Below are 22,492 nucleotides of genomic sequence, written 5' to 3'. Positions count from 1 at the left end.
ATCCCCAACCTCTACCCCAACGGAGACTGTGCCCTGTACATATACCATCTAGTTACTTCTGCAAGAATACCTCCAGTCTAGCCTCCGTTAGATTTTGGCTGAAAATCTCTGACCTCAGGATACTGTCCAGTCTCTTTTTAGCCCATGTTGAGATTAGCAGCTACCGCCAAAGAGCTGAGGGCAGGTGGTGGTGGTGGTGGTGGTGGGGTAACTACTCTCTAAACAATCTTATGTAGTAGGTACTATCTTTTCTTCATACAAACACTGAGGCTCAGGCAGGTGGTCATTTGCCCAAGTCATTAAGCACAGTATGTACTCAGTAAATAGTAGTTGACGAGTCTGACAGACAGAACGGCAAAACTGGATGCGGCCCCAGGGGACTCCCAAGCATATGCTCTTAGCCGTTTTTAAGGGGCCACCTCCATTCTTCCAGCATGGCTTGTCCCTCTCCCTGCCCCTCACCACGCAAATGGAACCACCATCAACCCAGGTGATAAAAATAGTATTACTCAGGAATATACCTCTCCATCAAATCTATGAGTTGCTAATTTAAATATTTTTATCACTAAGTAGCTCTGGGCGGTCACTTTCTCCTAATCCTCACTTTTACTTCTGTTTCAAATCTTATATGGACTGCCCTGGTCTTCTTCCTCTGAGCCCATTGTCTCTATATCAGCCACAATGATTGAGACACAGTGTGTCCCTGCCACGATGAACATGCTCCCCGCTGCCTTCAACATCATGTCCAGACTCTTGAGCGTGGTTTACAAAGCCCTTCATAACTTAATTCCTGCCTACTTCTCCCATTCCAGCTTTACTGAACAAGTTTTGCTCTTTAAACCTCCCTGCCTTTACCATGCAGTCTGTCTCCCTCTGGCTTAGACATCACTGTTCCCAGGAGGCCCATGTCACTCCCTACCCTGGGCACCTTCTCTCTGACGTCTCTGCAATTCCTAAATCACAGCACTAACTACCGCACATTGTACCCCTTGTCAGCTCTTTTTCACCGTCCCTGAAACCGCTAAGTCCAAGAAGGCAGAGCCGGCGTCTGTCATACTTACGTTGTATCCCAGAACCTGACAGGGGCCGGTGAAAACTAGACAATGAATCTTTATGGAAGGAACAAACCCCTGTCTCCTTGCATGCTACCTCTCCTGCACTTCCTGCCTTGGTCTCTCATCCACTCACGTGTCTCACCCAGAGAAGATAATTCAGTACAATTTTTGAATGAGTGAGTTCAAGACTTTACTCACCAGCCCTTAAGTTTCAGAAGGAACAGGTGCATTCTGTTAGATGCCTGATAAATCCGGCTGCCCATATAAGTCTAAAATATATTGATTGGCTTCAGAAAAATAGAATGGTTGTTAATTCATAAAAGTTGTTTTTTAAAAAAAAGGGCCTTAAAAGCTCAAGTCTCTATTTTAATCAAATTATCTTTATAGTGCAAATATAATAAACTCACATGCATTTGCTTTTACATAGTCATAACAAGGTAATTACATAAAGTTGTACTGCTTTCCCAAGTGAATCTTCATTTTAACCAAACCTACAAAGCATTTATTGAAATTAACATTCTGGCAAAGCCACAGAATCAAGCAGCATTGATGCTGTAGTATTAAAAAAAAGATGAATGAAAAAACTCAGGATGTAGAAGCAGCGGCCATATCAGCAACCCGTCTTCTAGGGGAAAGACCCACGCACACTCTCCTTGGCCCAAGTACTGTGATGCTACTACACCTCTGAAGAGTTTAAGGACTGAACAGAGTTGCTGTTATCACACAAGATCTTCACAGAGGAAAACTCATAGAAATACATTACTTTTTCTTTCTTTCTTTTTTTTCTCTTTAGGGATACTGCAATAGAAATATATTAACGATGGCATCAAATATCCAACATTTTTCTATCTCACATTGTAAATCAAAGTCGTAGGAACTACAGGTCTTAATAAAGAACTCTCTGCACAGCACAGCTGTAGCTCACTTTATAATGCAAAAATGTTCTCTTTGCGCTATGTCCTCACAAATAAACATAACAGATGTGTAAATGAGAAGTTGAGATCCTGCATCAATCATTATTCAATACTGCCCTCTGATATAAACCTGGATATAGTCACATTTGCAAAGCATTCGCTTAGTATTTTAGTTGAAGCAAAAGCAAAAAGGCTTTCAGCAAAGGACACCTTGATGAATTCTGGTGGTATTCCTGGCACTCAGAAGTTCAGCTGAAGTCTCGATTAGTGAGGACAATTGGAGCCACAAGGGTCCAGACGTAGAGGAGGAGGCAGACCCAGCTCGAGCTGATTTTGACCCACACAGCAGGCCACTTGCTGGTCACCACCTGGAACTCCGCATCAGGGCTAAGAAAACAGAGGAGTGTCAAGTAGAGGAGCCTGATATCAGCATCGAGCAGCCCCCCAGCCCAGGACAAGAAATTCTCCAGGGAAACTTGGCTGACACTACTCCCAAGTAATGTTCTAGAAGGGGCCCGAGGAAGCTATTTTTGGTTTCTATAAGCAGAGAACTCTACCTCTACAAGGCTTTTATCTTCTTGCCAGTATGAAGAACCCTGAGTCTCTAATCCTTGGGAAAAGTTCTTCAGGAACATCTGGTTGTTCTAGATACTGGTAAAAGTCTAGACAGAAAAGGCCTCCCTGAAACGTTCCTTCCTTACCACATCATTACTTCGATCTGAATATTCCATATGGCCCTCTCTAGGCAGAAAAAATTAGTGCACATAGATGGGTCGTATCCCTCTTATGTCAAAATTTTCTCTCTCTTAAGTACTCGAGTTTGGAAGAGCTCCCCACAATTTGCACTGTAAGGATTATAACTGGATTTTAAATCCAAAAGGAGAAAAAGTGAAAAGTATTTCAGAAAATATCAGTACTGAACAAAACTTCATTATATGGGTAAGAGAAGGACTCTGAAGTCAGGATAATGGATGGAGATTTTACAGGCAGCCCATGGGAGCTAAATGGTCTTCCATCTGTTTCGTTAGTGCCTCCTACCTGTACCAGCCAGTCGCAGTCATCATGATGTACAAGGAAGCCAGGAAGAGCATGAAGTGGAAGATGGAGTAGCTGTACTGAACTCCCTCCTTCTCGTTGTCCACAGCCCGCCGAGGCTGTCCATCTTCTTCATCACTGGCACCATTGGGAGCTGTATCACGGAGGATCACGCTATCACTTCCTGACAGCGTCAGCTTACTTACTTGGCTATTGGTGGAAGTGCGGATGCTGGAGAGTGATCCCAAAGAAGACAAATCAGACTATGAAGATGAACTGCTGCCACTGCCTGTGTACATGATGAAGGTTATTTCTGAACTGCCCCTACACTTTGGGGATTGAAGGCCTTCTCAAGGGCCCTACGTAAAGTTCTTTACAGTTACCTGTCATCACAAAGCAGACAGTACTCTTCTTATCAGTTACTACTTGATGGTTTAACCACTTGAGTTTCCCAAAACATACCAAGCTCTCAATATCTACTTCCACGACTTCCCAAATACCTCTTCTATGCTTAGAATGTACCACCCACCAACCTTCTCCCAGCTAACTTACTCATCTTTCAATTCCCTGGCTATGTGTCATGTCCTCTAGAAGTCTTTCCCTGACATCATCCCATCACTATGCTGGGTTAAATCCCCAGAGCTCCTAATACTTCCCTCTGCCATAGCATTTACCATGCCTGTCTTTCTTGTCATTCAAGGAACTCCTTAACAACAACGACCTTAGTCATCTATGTATTTCTAGCACACAGATACTCACTAAATGTTTGTTAAGTGACTCAATAAAAAAGTACATAAAAATAAATGACAAAAACCACATGATCATCTCAACAGATAAAAAAAAGTATTTGTGATCAGTTGATTTTTGACAAAGATGTCTGGATAAGTCAATGGAGAAGGAATAGTCTTTTCAACAAATAGTGCTGGCACAAGTGGATATCCACATACAATGGAATGAAGTTGGACCCCTTACATCAAATCTCATGCAAAAACAATAAAAAGACAACCCAATTTAAAAATAGGCAAAAGATTTAAAACAGACATTTCTTCAAGAAGATATACAAATGGCCAATAAGAGCATGAAAAAATGTTCAACACCATTGGTCATTAGGGAAGTGTAAATCAAAACCATGATAAAATGCTGCTTCTATCCTCTAGAATGGCTACAATCGAAAAAGATGGATAATTACACTCTAATGATTAGGTGAAGAAACTGAAGCCTTCATACTGTTGCTGGTGGGATTATAACTTTGGAAAATGCTTTGGCAGTTCCTCAAAAAGGTAAACATAGAGGTACCATATAATCCAAGAATTCTACTCCCAAGAGAAATACCCAAGAGAAATGAAAACATACAGCCACACAAAAAACTTGTATACAAATATTCATAGCATCATTATTCATAATAGCCCCGCAGTAGAAACAACCATGCCTGTCTTCACTGATTCACTCTAGTATTAACTTTCATAAGAATCTTGTTCTTATGATGACTGGATAAACAAAATGTGGTACAGCCACACAATGAAGTATTAACTTTAACAATAGAAATTAAATACTGCCATATATTACAACATGCATGAACCTTGAAAACATGCTAAGTTAAAGAAGCCAATCACAAGACATTATATATGATTTCATATACTTGAATAAACAGATCTACAGAGACAAAAAGATTACTGTCTGCCAAGGGCTTGAGGGTAAGGGGAATAGGGAGTGACTGCTAATGATATGGGGTTTTGGGGACAATAAAATGCTAAAATTGATTGTGGTAATGGTTGCACAACTCTGTGAATATACTAAAAAACTACTGAATTGTTGATTTTAAAAGACTGAATTATATCTCAAAAAAAATAAAGGCCAAAAGCAAAACAAAAAAAAAACAGCCGTAGACAATACGAAAATAAATGTGTTCCCAAAAAAACTTCATTTACAAAACTAAGCAGACAGCCCAAGGGTTGGTTTACCAACCCCTGTTTTAAGTAATCATTAAAAACAAAGGTAAATCTACACTGGTTATAGAAAGCTGTCCAGATTATAGTGACAATTCATATTTCAGAATAGCATGTGTATTTATAGTATGTTCCCAATTTATTTTTAAAAATTATATATCAAGTGATATTAAAAAATCATGCTTTGGCTATATGTGAAATTATGTGTAATTATATAATACAGATAGATCAATAGTATGAGCAAAAGAAAAAGGCCTGAAATAATAGGTACCAAATATCAACCATAGAAGATGTAAATTTGGAGGGAGGATACTTTCATTTCCTACTTTATACCTTTCTCGCTTATGTTATTAATTTATATAAATATGTCCTTGCCCATTTTTATTACTATTTTTAAATAATTAAATTAACACATGCTATTATAGAAAACAATAAAAATAAGTGGAAGGATTAAGTGCAAACTGCCAACAAAGGTTATATCCGGGTCTTGGATTTCCTAGTCTTTAACATTAGATAATTCTATAGCAGTTTCATTATTTACAATGATCGGGAAATAAAGATTTTTTTTTTTTTTTTTTTTTAAAGATAAGCCAATCTATTTTCAGAGCCACTATTCTAGTTGATCTAAGGTCAGGTGCAGACTTTATCTTCCTATACAAGAGAGAAGGTATCTCTTTGTAAGGCTGGAAAGAATTATTTGATGAGGATTCGATGAACTTTCAGAAATGCACATGGCTGGGTGACTGAGGTGAGTCAAGGACATTCAACAAAAAAAAGAGTTAAACTGCTTTTTAAAATTCTTCACACTAACTTTTCAAAGCAAAATAACTGATTCACTCTAGTATTAACTTTCATAAGAATCTTGTTCTAAGTACTTTTTAACTTACCTAGAATACGAAAGGCAGATAGCAAAGACTATCAACCCAATAATATTCTCTACATCCAGAAAATGCCCATTCTGTGACGGTGGAGCAGAAGTAGGGACTACAGCAGTTGAATTTCCAGGAGCCAAGGTTGGTGCAGTCATGTGTGTAATGATGCTCCAGAGGCTTGGGTTGCAGGAATGATCTAAAAATGGGAAATATTTGATTATCCTTAGTTACGACTCATCTAGTATCAAGAAAGGATTTGAGGGTGTGGTTACATATCATTCAGTCATGATGTAAAACATAGGAATGTTATATTTAAAAGAACCTGAAACTTAGCAGTCAATAATATATTTGTGTTGCAACCAGTGACTTTAGTTTTAGAAAGAAAAAAAAAATTGTCAAATTTTACGTATGTCCATCTTGATTTTACTGGTTTTGAAGTTTACAGTTGTGCGAAGGTTTTAAGCACAAGTTTATTTCTAGTTTTGTTGTTACACAGGAACATTATAAAAATGAGCTGAGTCATCATTAGAGGGTCTGCAACAACTATTTTCCTTTATAAGGAGTCCACAGAATACCATGTTGAGAAACAACCCTATTACAAAACAGTTCCTACAGCTGTTTCTTCTAGAGCCTGTAATACCACAGTAAAATCCAATCAAAATTCTACGAAGGGCCAAAACAATGTTGCCTTGTCTAGCTCTTAACTAGTTTGACTCAGTCTGGGGAAAAGCCTAGACTGATATAAAGAACGGTGGTCCTTTAGGCTGTCAGCTATGAAAAGGTAAGAATACACATGGGGAATTAAACCTGAAAGGTAAATAAATATCTGCAACATACTTTAGACATACATTTCAGTGAAGTTTTTTGTTTGTTCACTTGAGTAACATCTACTCTAGCTCGAATTTTTGCACCCACCAAAGGAGTAACTTCCTTCTTTCATCAAATGAGTGTGCCATTGACATTCTCTTACCTGGTTCATTAGTCATGGCTGACCATGTGAGGTATATGGTGTAGAGGGTGATGACAGAGGACTGCAGGAGGCCAGAACGAGGCTGGTGTTCCTATGGAATCAAAAAGAAAACAATGCCACTGGAGCTGCAAAGGCTGACTTTCTAAACCACAGTGTACTTCTCCACTGAACTGTTTATTAACGAACAACCTTCTGATTCTGCTTGACAGCTGAAAGATAACAAGTAACCTTTCAGTTTGAGTTAGCCTGAAAAAGAACCAAGAAAAAGGAAGCATATACTGTTGGTTCTAAAGGCATTTCATAATCCTGGATTTTCCTGTGTATCACACAAAGGCTTCAATTTACTAGTCCCTTAATACAGTTGAAATCAAAACTCAGCTTTGCCACTACCTACCTAGGTGACCCATTATCTCTCTGGAACTTCACTTTTCTTGCCTTTTAAAAGGAGACGCGATGTCTAGATGTTCTTTTCCTATTTCATATATAAAACTCCATAAATTTTTAAGAGTATGATATTTAAGCGATAAAACTCAAGAACATGAGTTTTGTTTTTAAATATTAAAAAATCAATTATTTTTCTCATTTAATTCCCCTAAAATATCTTAGCTAATGTATAAGAATGATTCTTATGACGTACACAATTTTATAAGAATTATAAATTCTCAAGTTACCTAGTTTTTTAAATTAACGATAGGAAAATTATTTAATTATGATTTTAATTATATGCTTCCTTTTTCTTGGCTCTTTTAATTATTTAATTATGATACAGGCAACTCAATGGCACATTTTATAAAGTTATAATTTACTAAGTTATAATTATGAAGTTTATTATGTGGAAAAATATTTAAGTAGATAAAACTTGGACATAAATTCAAATATAACGTTACCTAGGTTTCAAGCATTAATTAAAAATCTCACAGGAGGAGAATGCAGAAAACAACTGTACCTGAATCTTTGGATGGATGGATATAATAGAAACCACAACGCAAAGGATCAGATTAATACTGATGAAGAACTTGTTTTCTGTGCAGCCATCTGGTTTGGTGTAGTATGTGTAGAGCAAACCGACAAAGACGATTGACGCGATGTATAGGATGCTCGTGACGGAAAGTAAAACTGAAAAAAAGGAAACCAGTATGAATGCCCACAATTCTAACAAACTTAGAATAAAGACCAATTTCCTTCTACTCCATATAAAAGTCAAAGGCATTATTTTACTTGTATAGTGGTGAAAAATTTACAGTAAAATGACAGAAGCCCCAAGGTTGGAGTTTCAGACTGTTAGAGAGTTGGATCAATGTTAAATTTCAAAATCCACCAAACAACTGAATTCACTTCCTGGATACCTAATTTGATTTTATGGGTTGAAAAACCAGGCATTTGATCATTCTAACCAGAGCAAATTCTAACTATGTGCTACATACTGTTCATTACAAGTTTTCTTTAGGAACCTAAAAGACTCCTGGGCCCTCAAAATGGCCCACTTCACAGCAAGCTAAATTACAGGGATCTTTTATGGCAGTGTTTCCTTTGTAGCCGCTGACTACATAAACATTTCCTATCACAATGAGACCACATCACTGTGGGAAAGTGGCTCATTTGTTACTTTCAAATACCTAAAGCAATGTTCCTTTCTATTCACATGGCTAATCAACAATTAGCTGAGAAACAGAAAACATGAAACAGCATATACTATACTCAGAGGGTAACAACGCTGAGCTCAGTTAACTTGTGTTTAATTCAAAGCATAAACTTATTTGAGAAAACGAGTTTCTACTTATCTCAATCTCAATGGATTTTGCATGTTTAAAATTAAATGTATATGACATTAACTATAAAATGGTGATGTACATTAAATACAGTTCTTAATGTTTTTCCATCTTAACATAATACAAGATTTCTCTACTTTTAGTTATTTTCAAATATGGCAAATCTACAATTCATTTAAATTCTGGAGTTGAATAATCTAAAGTTAATTATACAAAAGTAAATAGGCAAAAAATGAAATTTTTATTAGTCAGAAAGAAGAGTTTCAAGATTCCCAACCCATAATAATAAATGATAGACAATTTTAAAAATCTTTTTTTTTCTGCAATAAAACCATTACAAGACCAAAAAGAGGGCAATGGTTAAATAAATTATGGCATATCATGCCATGGAACACCAAGGAATTATATAGATCAGAATACCATGCAAATGTTAAATGAATAAGACGTAGCTATATTCACTAATATGGAATGATATTTATCATATAGTAAGTGAAAAGAGCAAGTCATGAAACAATATATAGTATAAACCTATTTACATTTAAATCTAAAATCATGTGGATATGCACAAATACACAAAGGTCCAGTAACAGTGGTTACATCTGGAAAGGAAAGAGGGTTGCAGATTGATGGAGAGTAACATGTTTTATTCTTTACAAAATTCTATCATTTTGTGTTTACGGTAAAATGGTATTTTTTTCTCTTTCAATTTAAAAAGAAGCACACTAAATTTGATAATATGTACTAAAAGCATTTAAAATATCCATACCCTTTGATTCTTATACTTCTGGGAATTTATTCTAAGGAAATAATCAGAAATGTACTCAAAAATATATTATTTGATACTTATTGCTGTACTGTAGCCAAACATTCACAAGTTACTTCTAAGTTTAAAAAAGTCAAACTATTTTAATATAAAATACATTTTAAAAATAAGATATAAATGTATTACGTTTCTCAATTATTTGTTTTCTACACATAGATGATACATATGTACACAGAGGAAAAAAAGACTGGAAGGATATAGACTAATATGTTAATGGTGAGTAATAATTACTAGGGTGTTGGATTATGGAGGAATTTGTTTTCCTTTGTGATTTTTGGTTGTTCAAGTTCTTGACACAGAGCTTCTATGATTTTATCATGGGGGATGAGGACAAGGAATCTCCATTGTTTTTAAAACTAAAGTATAGCTGGGTCATTGCTCCCAATAAACAGAAGGCTCTAAAGTCCCTCCCCATTATTATAGGCTGTAAATCCTATTCCCAACCTCAAAACTTTAGATACCCTTTTCCCATCAAAAAACTTTTGCAAGGAGTGTGAGGTCACACTCTGAATAAAGCAGTAAAAACTGTTTCTCTCCTTCTGCCTATGTTGGCAGATGTCCCAGATACAGAATGCATCTGAGTCCCCTGTCCAGGGAAACGAGGAAATCAAAACTAGGACTATGTCACTAAATGCAACTTTTTCTCTTATCTAAACACATGCAGTTATATAACAAGTCTCAAAGTAAATACAATCAGAGAATCCAATGATTTATATTATGTGCCACTCCCTTCCAGGAATGCATATAATTCAGAATTTACTCAATGGGAAATCATAGTTTACAAAGTCAGGTCTATCTTGAGAGTTTATACATTTAAATCAATGGGGATTTTTTTGTACACTCTATTTAACAAAGCACAAAGCAGTATGGCTTTCACAGGTAAATTTAAATACCTACCAGCATACCAGAACCTGGGGTTTTCTTCTTCCATTCGATTTACCCATGATTCATTTAAAGAGTGAGCCAAGTCTACCAATAGCACTAGCTGGATAAGGATGAACAGGAAGGCTCCACACATGCCAATAACAAACCAGGCTATAAACCAAAAAAAAAAAAAAAAAAAAAAGTTATTCTTTATCACAGAAGTAACATTTCAGAATGTTACTTTCCAACATTCTAAAAATATTTCAAAAGAGAGGTGATAAAGACATATTATGTCTCCGGCAATACAGCAAGATTGCTGCAATTCCAAACTCAAAGGCATTTTCTGAGAAGTGTTGTCAAGTCAGAAGGTAAACTACTAAAACACTGGCAAACAATTAAATATAGTTCCAAAATGCCTCTTGGTCTCAATCAATTAAATCAATTAATATCTTAATATTAGTACCAAGTCATATAACTGGATACCACCTCATTAAATTGTCAGTTCTTCAAAATCAGTAATGAAAATGCAGCTTTAACACAATCATTTGTAGAGTCTCCATATATTATAATCAACCTCCGTATTAATGAGCCATACCTGTGGTGAAATGGCCCCCAGGGATATAGAAAGATCCAACCATGATACCAACAATGGTGGCAATTTTGAAGAACCAAAACCTATTAAAATGTAAAATACATTTATTAAATGCTAATTTTCACCTTTACACTGAGACAAATAAATTTCTGAAATGCAAAAATAAGCCTTAGTAATGTTTCCAACATGTCTAGGTTTAGGTCTTCATTTGACACAAAACTACTTCATTCAATATCTCATACGATTTAAGAATAAGCAGCACAGCCTACAGGACATTCGCAGTTATACTACAAGAAACGTATCTTTTGAATTTCCCTATTTTTAACACCTAAAGGAATTCTTATAGAATTCTAGAGCATTTTAAACTAACAATGTTAGCTAAATATAGACAAGTAACTATTAGATCTGGGGTAAGTTATCACCTAATCCTTCTTTTACACCATGGTACATAAATGCCTACCCCACAATTACAGAGTTCACCACTGGCAAAGCCGAGATCAAACCTGGCTTTCAGTCCACAATCTTTAAAGACTGCCTGTATGGCAGAGTGGGACCGAACAATCAGCCTTTGGAACTGGACAGACCTCAGCTTTAATTCCACTTCTACTGGCTGAGAGATCTCATGTAATTTATTAACCTCTATGAAATTCAGTTATTGCAACTGTAAAAAAGGGATTGTAATACACATAAAGTTTAAAAAACCCCTTTCAGTCTTCAAACAAGAATTAGGGAAACTGGGGGCCAAGAATGGGAAGCAACAGAAAATGTAAATCAGTGGCCCAAATAAATTCACAGCTTATCTTTCTGCACTGTTTAAATATATCATGCGCATGCTTATCTTTTAACAATAGAAAAATGTGTGCGTGTGTAGTGCCTAGCACTGTGCTTGAAATGTTTAAAAGGTATCCAATAAAAATCTAGGAACGGAATAAAAGGTAGTAAAAAGAAAAGTTAAGTCTTTCATCCCCTCTACTGCTCCTGTGCTAAACTGCTCCCACTGAAAATGACACTGAAACAACTTTGTAGGTGTAACAGGTCACAAATACCTCTGGGCCACGGATTTACATATTCTACTGCTTCCATCAGAATGGCTATTTTAACTGGTAGATGGGAGGATCCAAACCACGATGATAATAATAGCATTTGAGATCTTGTTTCTCAGCATGATGGCTCAAATAAACACATAAAAATCTCAAAACTCAATCAATCAATCAATCAATCAATTAATCAATCAGTCTTACATACCCATTGTGTACTGCTGCTCTGGGATCTTTACTCGTTTTTACTTTTAACATGAGCAGAGAGAAGGCAAAGAAAAAGACGGCCAAGGCAAAGCTGATCCGATATACAGCTTTATAACCGACCTGCACATTACAATCTTTATCTGCCTTTATATCAGCCACTTTGATTTTAAATCCCCCTTCACAGAATCCAGGAATCTGGAAAATATAATTTCAATGTTATGGGAACATCTACATTTAAACAGAGATTCTATCCTACCATAAAAAAAGCCTAAGTTTATAAAACTGACTGCTTCAACACCTGCAAGATTGTTCTGTGAGATTTTCTCTTTATCTTTAAATTCACGTATAACCTTGAAACCAAACAGTATAAACAACTTGCATTTTGAAAACAAATGTGAAGGGCTCTCTTTTTCGCTCTTTTCTACTGATGAATTTATCTCTCATTTCCCATGAATTTTCATGCTAGAACTCAGTCCTTCCAAAGGTGAAGGCCTAGTCCAGTTTAAACGTTTAAATCTTAAACATACATGGAAAGAAAACATTGTAGGGCCACTCTTTTAATATCTGTTTTCTTTCAATTGTTAGACTAGAACATGAACAAGTTCATTATAACTAACTTTATTTCTGGAAAAGGAGTAAAACCTTCACATTCTGTATCTTGACTATACCCCCAATTAAAACGAACTTGAATGAGTTTCATAATAGTAAAGATAAAAACAAGAATTTAATTTTAACTGAAATTTTGCAAAATATAAAAATAATCAGTACATTAAGGGTACTGTTATTTCTACTTCACCTTCTTCAGCTGAGTTTCCATACTTTCTAGCCGCATGATACAGGATACAAAAGTGCCCAGGAGGAGAATGAAAGCATAGATGAGGCGAGTCACAGTGGAATTCCTACTGTTGGGACAGCAACTACACAGCAAACATGATGCTCCTCCGCAAAGGCATGGAACCTGTAACAAGCACACCATGGTCATTTGAGATCTTCTTCAGTGGACTCCTTCATAACAAAGGTATGGCAGAAATGAAGATGAAGAAACCAAGCTTTGATAATTAACAGAGAATTAGAGCTGGGAGTAAGTGGTTAAAAGCATGGGCTCTGGAGTCAGTATCATTTCTGCAATTAGTTCAGCAAACCTATTTCTCCATCTGTAAAACAGATTCAACAGACTCTTCCTCCCTCAGACATTACTGTATTAAAAAAGCACTCGGCACCTAAAATATATCAAGAACTCAATAAATTACTTATATTCACACAGAGAGCGTATTTAAATATATATGTATATATTAATATTGAGAAAAATACAAACCTAACTCCACTTGCTATTTAGTGAGAATCTGAGTTACTAAATCTGGTATTACAGCATAAAGCAACATTACATGGAAATCCTTATAAAAAATGATAGAGCCATTTAGCTCCATTCAAGAGTACCTGAGACTTTTTGAGGAATTATATGACCCAGCAATTCTCCTCCTAAACATACACCCAAAAGAACTGAAACAGGTATTCAAACAAAAGCTTGTACATGAATGTTCAAAGCAGTGCTATTTACAATTGCCAAAAGGCAGAAATAATCCAAATGTCTATCAATTGATGAATTGATAAGTAAAATGTGGTATGTCCATTTACTCAATGGAGTATTATTCAGCCATAAAAATGAATTGAGTATCTACTGTGTAAAGGTACTTGATCTGTGGAACAAACCTGTCCTACTATATTGAACGTCATTTCCCTATCTCAGTGAATGACAACTCTATTCTTCCAGCTGCTCAGTCCAAAACCTAAATGCCTTCTCTTTTTCCAAAACCCTCAGCCAATCTGTAAGCATATCAGAATATATCCAGAATCTGACCACATTTATAGCATCTTCAGCTGTCACACTGGTCCAAGACACTACTACCATCTCTCTTTTGGGTTAAATGCATTAACACTTTTCTCACTCCAGCAACCCATTCAGAACTGAGAATTGGCAGAAAGATTACTTTAAGATGAAAACAGTTGAGATTCAGAACAGATACAGAAAAAAAGCCTCAGAGCTCTCCTCATTTCACTAAAAGCAGCAACTTTGGGGATATGAGGCTGCCATAAATTCTCTCTCCAAGGGAGTTTTATGGCCATGAAAAAGACAAAAAGACCTCTGTAATTTCACAAACAGTATTATCACAAACTTTCTTATCTGTTTGTTCTCCCTAAAAACCCATGTCTTTTCTAAAGAAACATTTGTTCTTCTCATATAAGCACTTTCCTCCTCCCTCTTTTCCCCCTATTAATTTAAGCATATAATAAACCCTATATTCTAACCATCCCTCTGATCTCTTCATCACTGAGCACTCCAGTTGTGTTGCATATAAATTTTTTTCCCTCTGCTAATCTTTTGTCAGTTTAATTCATAGGCTCCCCCCTGACCACTAACCCCACATAAGGTGGTAGAAGAGTTTTTCCTCCCCTACAATGCTTTACCTTTCTTTTTCACCATCTATTCTCCACACAACAACCTTATTAAAACACAGGTCAGATCATGTTATTCCTCTTTTCTGTAAAAGATCCCCATATCACTTAAAAGTAAAAGCCAAAGTCCTTAAATTGGCCTACAAGATCCTACAATGGGTATTTACGTGATTTGGCCCCCCGCTACTTTCTTACTTCATTTCCTAGTATTCTTCCCCTCATTCATTCCATTCTCTGGTACACTGAACTCTTTGCTGTTTCTATTGAACAAAAGGGATTAATAAAATATTAAAGTGATTCATAGACAGAAATGCTTTGATGGGATCAATTCAAATCTTAGCTTTACATCAAAGCCAAAATGTGTTTCAAGTTATTAGGATAGGAAGGACACCTTTGTTTCAAATTATCAATTCACTCCTTAATGACCTTTGTAACTGTATTTTTTCTGAATCTTTTTGTAAACAGTGAGTTTGACCCACTAGCGGACTGTAAAAATCAACTGACCATAACTTTTTTAATGTGATAAAAATGAAACATTTTACAGCAGACGGTAAAGGTTAAGAATTATTTCATGAAACTTGTGTCTAAAAAGAATAAACTATGTAAAATTTCTTAAAGCCATTGTTCTAAAGGAACTCACCCTGTTGATTTGAGATCAACAACCCTAAAGGATGGAAAACACACTGCCTCTAAGAAATGGCAGTGAAATGAGCTGATTGAGTCCTTGGTCAATTAAATCAGTTGGGGAAACAGGAAAATGATTTCAAGGAATCTCACTCCTGTAAAGCGAGTACATGAGGGAACTCAGCATTTTCTATTCCATAGATCCTAAAGTTTCCTTTCTAAAATACAGCGTTTAAAATCCAAAGGCCTTCCTCCTCTTACACCAGAACTACAGACAGGCCTCGGTTAAAAATCCCAGCTCTGCCACATACCCTGTAGCCTTAGCCAATCCCGTGCTAAGAGATAAAAATATTCAAGCCACCCAAATTAAATGGGGCCACCTTAAGAAGGTGCTTCGAAATGAACCAGAGAACTCTTATTCCTTGGTCCTATTCCAGCACCCGAGGAACCACAGGCCGGAAGGCTCGCTGGGGCGGGGCAATTGAAATTGTAAACAATGGCAGTCGGGCTTCCGACATTCCTCTACAAACCCGGAAGGCGAGCTGCCCGATCCCTGCGGCGGGGAATCGCGGATTTTGGCCTGGGCCCCTGAGTACCCTGTGCAGACCAGGGCCGATCGCCCCCAGACCCTGGTCCTCTGCGGTCGAGGTCTACTCGGGTCTAGTCTTGGGGCTCACTATCGCCCTCCCCAAACCACAAGTCTGACGGAGACACCAGATCCGGAACTCACCCAGCTGGCAAGGGAGAAGACGCCCAGTACAGCACCCATGGTAACACAGGTGATGGCAGCGGCGGATCAAGAGGTTTCTAGCGCGGTGGTAACTGCCAGTTGAAGCGTCTCCTCATGAACGCCAGGATTTCTCAGGCCGGAAACGCACGGCTAGCGTCACGGCGTGGCCCCGCCCACCGCCCTCGGCCGCTGCCCAGAGGGAACCTGTCATTGGTAGAGGGAGAAGGTGGAGCTAAATCCTCGCCGAATGCAGGGAGGAGGCGGGGCTAAGCCAGCCCTAGAGCTGAAAAGAAGGCGGGCTGACCCGGCTTGCAGCTGGTGGGGAGAAAAGCCGGGGCAAAGGCTGCCGGGGCAGCAGGAGTTGGGAAGTCTTTATTTCTTCACCATTTGTATTCACTGGGAGCCCATTATGTGTCAAGAACTAGGGTACAGAAGTGCACAAGAATTTATGGCCTAGTTAAGAAGGCCATTTATGCCAATGAACATAAATGCACAACGTATTATGATGAATACTATGGAAAAATAGTATGAGGGAATATTTTTTCGATAAAGTTTATTTAATGCCCACTATGTAAGGGGAAAGCAATTTAGTTGGGAGGGGTAGTCACAGAAGGCTTTTCTGAAGAATTTCTATTTAATCTGAGAACTGAAAGATGAGTCCAAGTTAATCAGGGAAAGATGGGCATCATTTCCTAAAATGTGGACTCTACACTATTTGGGGTAAATGAGAAGTTCTAAGGGTACATGAACATGACATTAAGTAACATTAAAAGACAAAGTCCTCTTTCAAACCAAAGAGGTTTGTTTAAGACTACTACGTACTTATTTTTCTAACGTTTGCTTCTTTTTTTTAACAGAATGTAGCCTTCACTTTCTAAATCTCTCCAAGGTAACCACATCTACAATTGTAAAAGTAAAAAATTCCTCAGTAAACTAGTCCCAAGGACAAGACAGGGAGTAATATCTTCAGGCGCCAGCTCCCAAGAAAAAAACAACATTGCCTCTGGGTGCAGATAACAAAACTGTCTACCAGGCCATGTTTGCTATAAGATTTAGGAACCCCCAGAAACATATCTTTGTACTGGACGCTAATAGCTGACTCCTGCTTTTGTAATCTGCTTGCTTGCTTGATCAAGGCCACCAGGCCGTAGTTTCAGACTTTATAAACTGCCTCCTCTGGAAGCTCAGGGCTGATTTTCTGACCCTGCGTGGTGGATATAGTCAGTCGCCCGCTGGCTAATAAAGGCTCATAATTAATCTCAATTGGCTCCATAGGTCTCAGATATGAACGCGCTACAACACAATTAAATAACACTTCTGTTTTAGGATTTTTGTGTATGTTTGCAAAACTTTTTTCCATATATCTACCAAGCAATGCTGGGTTTCCATTTAAGCAGTGGTGTAAATTTTCCTTTCTAAAATTAAGTAAAAACTGAATCTCTTTAAAGAAAAAACTTGAAAATGATTTCTTTACATAACATTACAGGTGGTATGTAGATATGTCAGCAATGATGACACTATTGTACAAATGACTAATGTAGGGAAATATTTACCTGGGAATATAAGAACTTATAGAGTTTGGGAACCTAGAATATTTAGATTGGAAGAAGCTTTATTAATATACTCTAACCTCTTTTTTTATAGAAATGGAAAAAGGCGTAAAGTGAAATGGTTTGCCCAAGGCCACAGAAGTATTGATGGCAGAAGAGGGAGAATAACTTAAACTTTCTGAATTCCAACCCCAGCCTTTCTAGCCCCTACCCCACCCACCCCCTCTCCTGAGCTGCCCCAACCCACCCCCAAATACCTGCCCTAGTCAGCTTGCTTCAGGACCACTGAACTTGCTTCTTCCTGAGTATTGTTGGACTGGGCAGAAGAAAGCTAAGATGGTGCCTTCAGCTCAAAATAATCCTTATAAAGTGGCATATTTTGGGGCGGCATATTCTGATCATTTACACTCCTATATATTGTTCGAAAGATAATACATGTACTTGGCTTTTAAAAATACTACATAAAACAACATACAGTGAAAATGTATTATCTTACCCCCTACATCTCCCAGATGTCTTTCCAGAGTTCATATATGCTTCTACCAGCATTATACATACTATATATCACTCCCTTTTTACATGTGATAGCATTCTAACCACATGGTGTTGCACACTGCCTTCTTTTTTACTTATTCATACATTCAATATTTACCAAGCTCTTACTATGGGCCAGGGACTATTCCCAGTGATAAGAAAAAAGCAGGGAGCAAAACAAAATGCTTGCCGTTAAAACAGTTTATCTGTAGTGAAAAGAGACAAGCAATAAACAAATATATAACATGTCAGATACTGACAAGAAGTGTGAATAAAAATAAAGCAGGAGAGGAGAATTCAGAGTTGATAGCGTCTGCTATTTTAAACAGTAGTCAGGGCTAGCGTTCTTGAAGACTCGACATTTGAGTAGAGATAGGGAAGTGAGGAAGCAAGCCACAGTGATATCGGGAGGAAGAGTGGTCCTAACGTGGAGCTGCAAGAAGAAAGGCCCTAAGACAGAAGCGTGCTTGACTTTACATACAAGGCCAGTGTGATTAGAGCATAGACAAGAGGGAAAATGGTGAAGGATGAGACTATGGTAACAACTCTAGATTTTATTGTAAACGTGATGAGAAAGCTGTTGAAAGGTATGGTTTTTTTGGGGGGGGGCAGTTTTTTGTGGGGAGGGATCACGTTTATGTTTTTAAAAAGGACATTTTTGGCTGCTGGGTGGAGAATAGATGGGGTAAGGTTGGGGTAAGGTTGAGGTTAAGAGGAAAAGCAAAGACCTGACTGTTGCTGTGTGCATAACTTGAAGATAGGTCTACATCTAAATCGTGTATCTTTATCTTCCTCAGTCTCTCTTAATTCTTGCTATAGTAATGTTTTACGGCTGCACCATAATTTATTTACTCAATCCCCTACCGATGGACATAGACTGGTCTCAACCCTTTCGCTTTTACAGTGAAGCGATGAGCATCCTTTGTGCTCGTGTTCCAGTGTATCTGCGGGATATAACAAGCAGTGCAATTTCTGGGCACAAATTATTTCCCATATTGAAATCTGGTGTTCTAATTCTCACGTTGAGCCCAAAGAAACAAGTTTATTTGTTCTTTGCCACACCACCGCTTCAGAGATTGAGAGGCAGCTGCCACCCCTCCCACATCAGTTTTCAAGTCTTTAAATATTCCCAGTCTAGCAAGCTTCCACCTGCGGCCTGCCTTCTTCCAGAATGGTCTCCATCACAATTACTGAAAGAAACTGAGGCACAAGTCATCCTCTGGCCTTGCTGTCCCCCTCTCCGCCAGCATCTCTTTCCTTCTCCCCTTCCTCGAGGACAAGTTCGAGGATGCCACACCCCACCCGGGTCCTTCACTGCTTGAGGCCTCTGGCGACTCCCATCCGCTCTCCCTCTTCCGTCCGCTCGGGGGCCGAGGAAAGGCACGCGAACCTCCCTAGTCCCCTCTGAGCCTCCGTAGCACGAGCCGCGGGAGTTCGGCAGCTCCAGTCGCCAAGGCAACGGTCTCCGCTGCGCGCTGCGGGCTCCTGCAGCCCGGGGGAGGCGCTGCGGGCCGGCGGCCCCGGCTCGGCGAGGCGGCGGAGCGGCAGGTGAGCAGTGGCCGAACGGGCAGTCGCGGCCCAAATGCGCCGCCAGACCGTCGACTCCTTGTTGTGGGCGAGAGGCTGGGCGGTGGAGGACCCCGGGAAGGAGGCTGGGGTTGGACTTTTATCCCATCAGCCGCGCCGGGGCGACGCCTCCTCGTGTCCTTTAACCCTGCCTGGAGCTGGCGTGGAGTGCGCTTTCGGCTGTTCATTATATTTGGGGGCCGATGCTTGGCCTGATTCGAAAGTTTTTTTAAAAAGAAAAAAGCCCTTCCTTTTGGGTGACGGGGAATAACTCAGAACTGCAGAAAATGTATATCTGTGCGACTCTTCTGGGGCCAGAGAGGATTGACTTCTTTATGAATCAGTTTTCCCATCTGCAAATTGGAGACAATGATAGTACCTGTCTTATAAGGTTATTGCAAGGTAAATTTATATTTAAAACCCTTGCAGGTAAGTCATCAATACTGGGGAGCTTTTATTATTACTGCTAGAGGCATACGTGGTTTAATTGAGCTTGGATTTATTATGCTTCGCAGGTGTTGCGCTTTTTATAAATTGAAGGCAAGTCTCCACCAGCAAAAAAAGATTATGGCTGTCTTTATTGTGATACTTGCTTTATTGCTGTGGTCTGGAACTCAACCCACAATAGCTCCAAGATGCCTGTACTACAAGGAGGTCCATCTTAGAGCATATATTGTGTGCCAGAGCCTGGACTGATATCCAAGGGTAAAAAAACGTAAATGGGATCTTGTCCTTAGGGAACTCCACAGTTTTATGGTATAAATAGGACTTTGTTGTGATTCATGGTATGATTTTGGACATACAGAGAGAGGACTGAATACACAGAGAAGGCAGTGAACCCAGATTTCCAGAGATGAGGTTGAGGTGGATGGTTGAAGAGAGAGTCCAAAGGAAGACAGATTCCAAAATGAGACATGAAGGCTGCCTTTGTATTGGCCAGAAGATGAGGCCAGTGAAGTTCACAGTGTTCGAGTCAGAGAATGTGTGTGAAGACATGAGGAGAGAGGGCGGGCTTCTTGGGCAACTGCAAGGATTTTTCAGGCTGGCTAGAGACAGACTCTGAGAAATAGAAGTGGTCTAGCTAGATGACGTTTGAGAGAGAAGCAAGTGTGAAAGACTTTCCTTGGATCTCCTTTGTAAGTTTTGAGGAGTTTGGACTTTGATGGCATTGAGGAGCCATCAAAGGAGTTTGAGCAGGCAATGTGTATTGTGTATGTTTGATTGAGGTATGGTTTCAGAAAGACTGGGTTTTTTTGTTGTTCTCTCTTGGTGGTGTCACTCCTCTGATCAGCTTTTTGCATTGCAGTCATTCATTCATGGTGAGTCAAAAAATATTTATTGAGCATCTACTGTGTGCCAGGAATTGTGTAGGTAGTAAGGAATCAGGTCCCTGCCCTCATGGTATGTATTCCAAACATGTTTAAAGGTACATTCATGGAGATGAAAGTAGTCCAGTATAACTGGGACTTAAATCAATATTTAAAAGACAAAAGCAGTCCCATATGACTAGAACTTAGTCAATATTGGAAGAGACCCAACCAAAGAGATTAAAAAATGGCCCAGATCATTCCAGACCTCTGTGTTGCACACTCTTGGGAGAACCATTCACTTAGACTACACCAAGAAGAAATGGCCAGAGAAGTAGGAGGAAACCTAGGATTGTGTAGTAATGAAAGCCAAAGGAAGTGCTGAACTTTGCTAGATGCTACTGAGATTTTAAATAAGTTAAACATTAAAATGTGTCCTTTGTATAAATAAATGTAGAGGTCACTTGGGACCTAATTGAGCAGATTTGGTGAAATGGTGGGGGTGGAATCTATAATACTGGCAGCTTCCAAAGGTTCAGTGTAATATATCAGTGGGATGAGGAGAGAGTGGGATGTGAGAAAGACAAAGTGTAGGCTGCTGAAAGAAGTTTGTGAAGGGAAGAGAGGGAAGGCTGGAGAGCGATTGGGTAATCAGATGAAGCCTTTTTAAGCACGAGAGAGACGTGAACAGATTTAAACGCTGATGGCAAAGCAGTGAGGGAGAGGCTGATATGAAGGGGAAAAATCAGTAGCAGAACTTTCCCGAGAAGGTGAACGTGGATGAGATCCATAGGACAGATACTTTAAAAGGAGCCTAATGGTTTCTGCTCTTTTTGGAGAAGTAGGAAGCAAGATAAATGCCAAAGGGAGTACACCAGTGTACTACAGCAAGAGAAAGGTGTTAGTATGGAGAGAAAGCTATGTTTTCGTTATTGTCAGACAGCAGACATTTATTGAACTAATATTGTGTTAAGCACTTTTCATATACTATTCTCAATTAACATGATCTTTACAACAACACTGTGAGATAGCTTCCATTATAAGTCCCAGCTTATGGTTGAGGAAACTGAGGAAAAATGCTTAAGCAAGGTCTGCCTGAGCCCAGAGCTTTTAGTCTTAATGATTACCTAGATGATATGATCGTCTACCTACGATATGATTATCCACTGAGAAAATTCAACAGATTTAAGCAAAAAAAAATAGACATAATAAGGGTAAGTGAACAAGCAGCTGCAAGGTAGACAAAAGCAATAGCTTTATGCAAACAATGATAGAAAATGTACTTGTAGAAGAAATGACAATAGCAATATGAAAAATAAATACCTAGGAATAAACTTTAAAATTAACGTGTCCAGGCGAGCCAAATAGAACAAAAGTTGGCTGAAGAGGAGGAAGTAGGGTGCAGGATAGGTGTTTGGGTAAAGAGATATTATTCTCTTTGGAAAAAAAAAAAAAGCATGTAAAACAGATGTCTGTCATAAGACATAAGGAGAAAATATGCAAAGAGGTTGACTATGACATTTTTATAAAATTGAAAAACTGCAAACAGACTGGTTAAATTATAGTACAGTCAGTCATACGATGGGTAAGATCAGCCATTAAAAGAATGGGAGCTATGCATGAGAGACAGGTGTTTAACATCA

General features: G+C 38.6%; 2 protein-coding genes across 2 annotated transcripts in view; one reads left to right on the top strand and one right to left on the bottom strand.

The window, feature by feature from the left end:
• Positions 1–1,415: 1,415 nt before the first annotated feature.
• SERINC3 (serine incorporator 3) lies at positions 1,416–16,048 on the bottom strand. Its single transcript, XM_016152423.2, has 10 exons — positions 15,893–16,048; positions 12,881–13,042; positions 12,086–12,279; positions 10,844–10,923; positions 10,282–10,419; positions 7,739–7,908; positions 6,793–6,883; positions 5,838–6,018; positions 3,008–3,235; positions 1,416–2,356 (listed from the first exon to the last, which is right to left on the bottom strand). The coding sequence occupies exons 1-10, from the start codon at positions 15,929–15,931 to the stop codon at positions 2,218–2,220; spliced, it is 1,422 nt and encodes a 473-aa protein (XP_016007909.1). The 5' UTR covers positions 15,932–16,048; the 3' UTR covers positions 1,416–2,217.
• Positions 16,049–19,388: 3,340 nt separating this feature from the next.
• The window catches only part of PKIG (cAMP-dependent protein kinase inhibitor gamma), a 66,348-nt gene continuing 63,244 nt past the window's right edge, over positions 19,389–22,492 (top strand). The window contains exon 1 of the mRNA XM_036229370.1: positions 19,389–19,524. The gene's annotated coding sequence lies outside the window, so the exon portion shown is untranslated. The remainder of the gene's footprint in view (positions 19,525–22,492) is intronic.

This window comes from Rousettus aegyptiacus, unplaced genomic scaffold (assembly GCF_014176215.1).
Source record: "Rousettus aegyptiacus isolate mRouAeg1 unplaced genomic scaffold, mRouAeg1.p scaffold_m13_p_12, whole genome shotgun sequence".
Lineage (NCBI taxonomy): Eukaryota > Metazoa > Chordata > Mammalia > Chiroptera > Pteropodidae > Rousettus > Rousettus aegyptiacus.
This window is presented reverse-complemented; position numbering and strand designations above follow the sequence as displayed.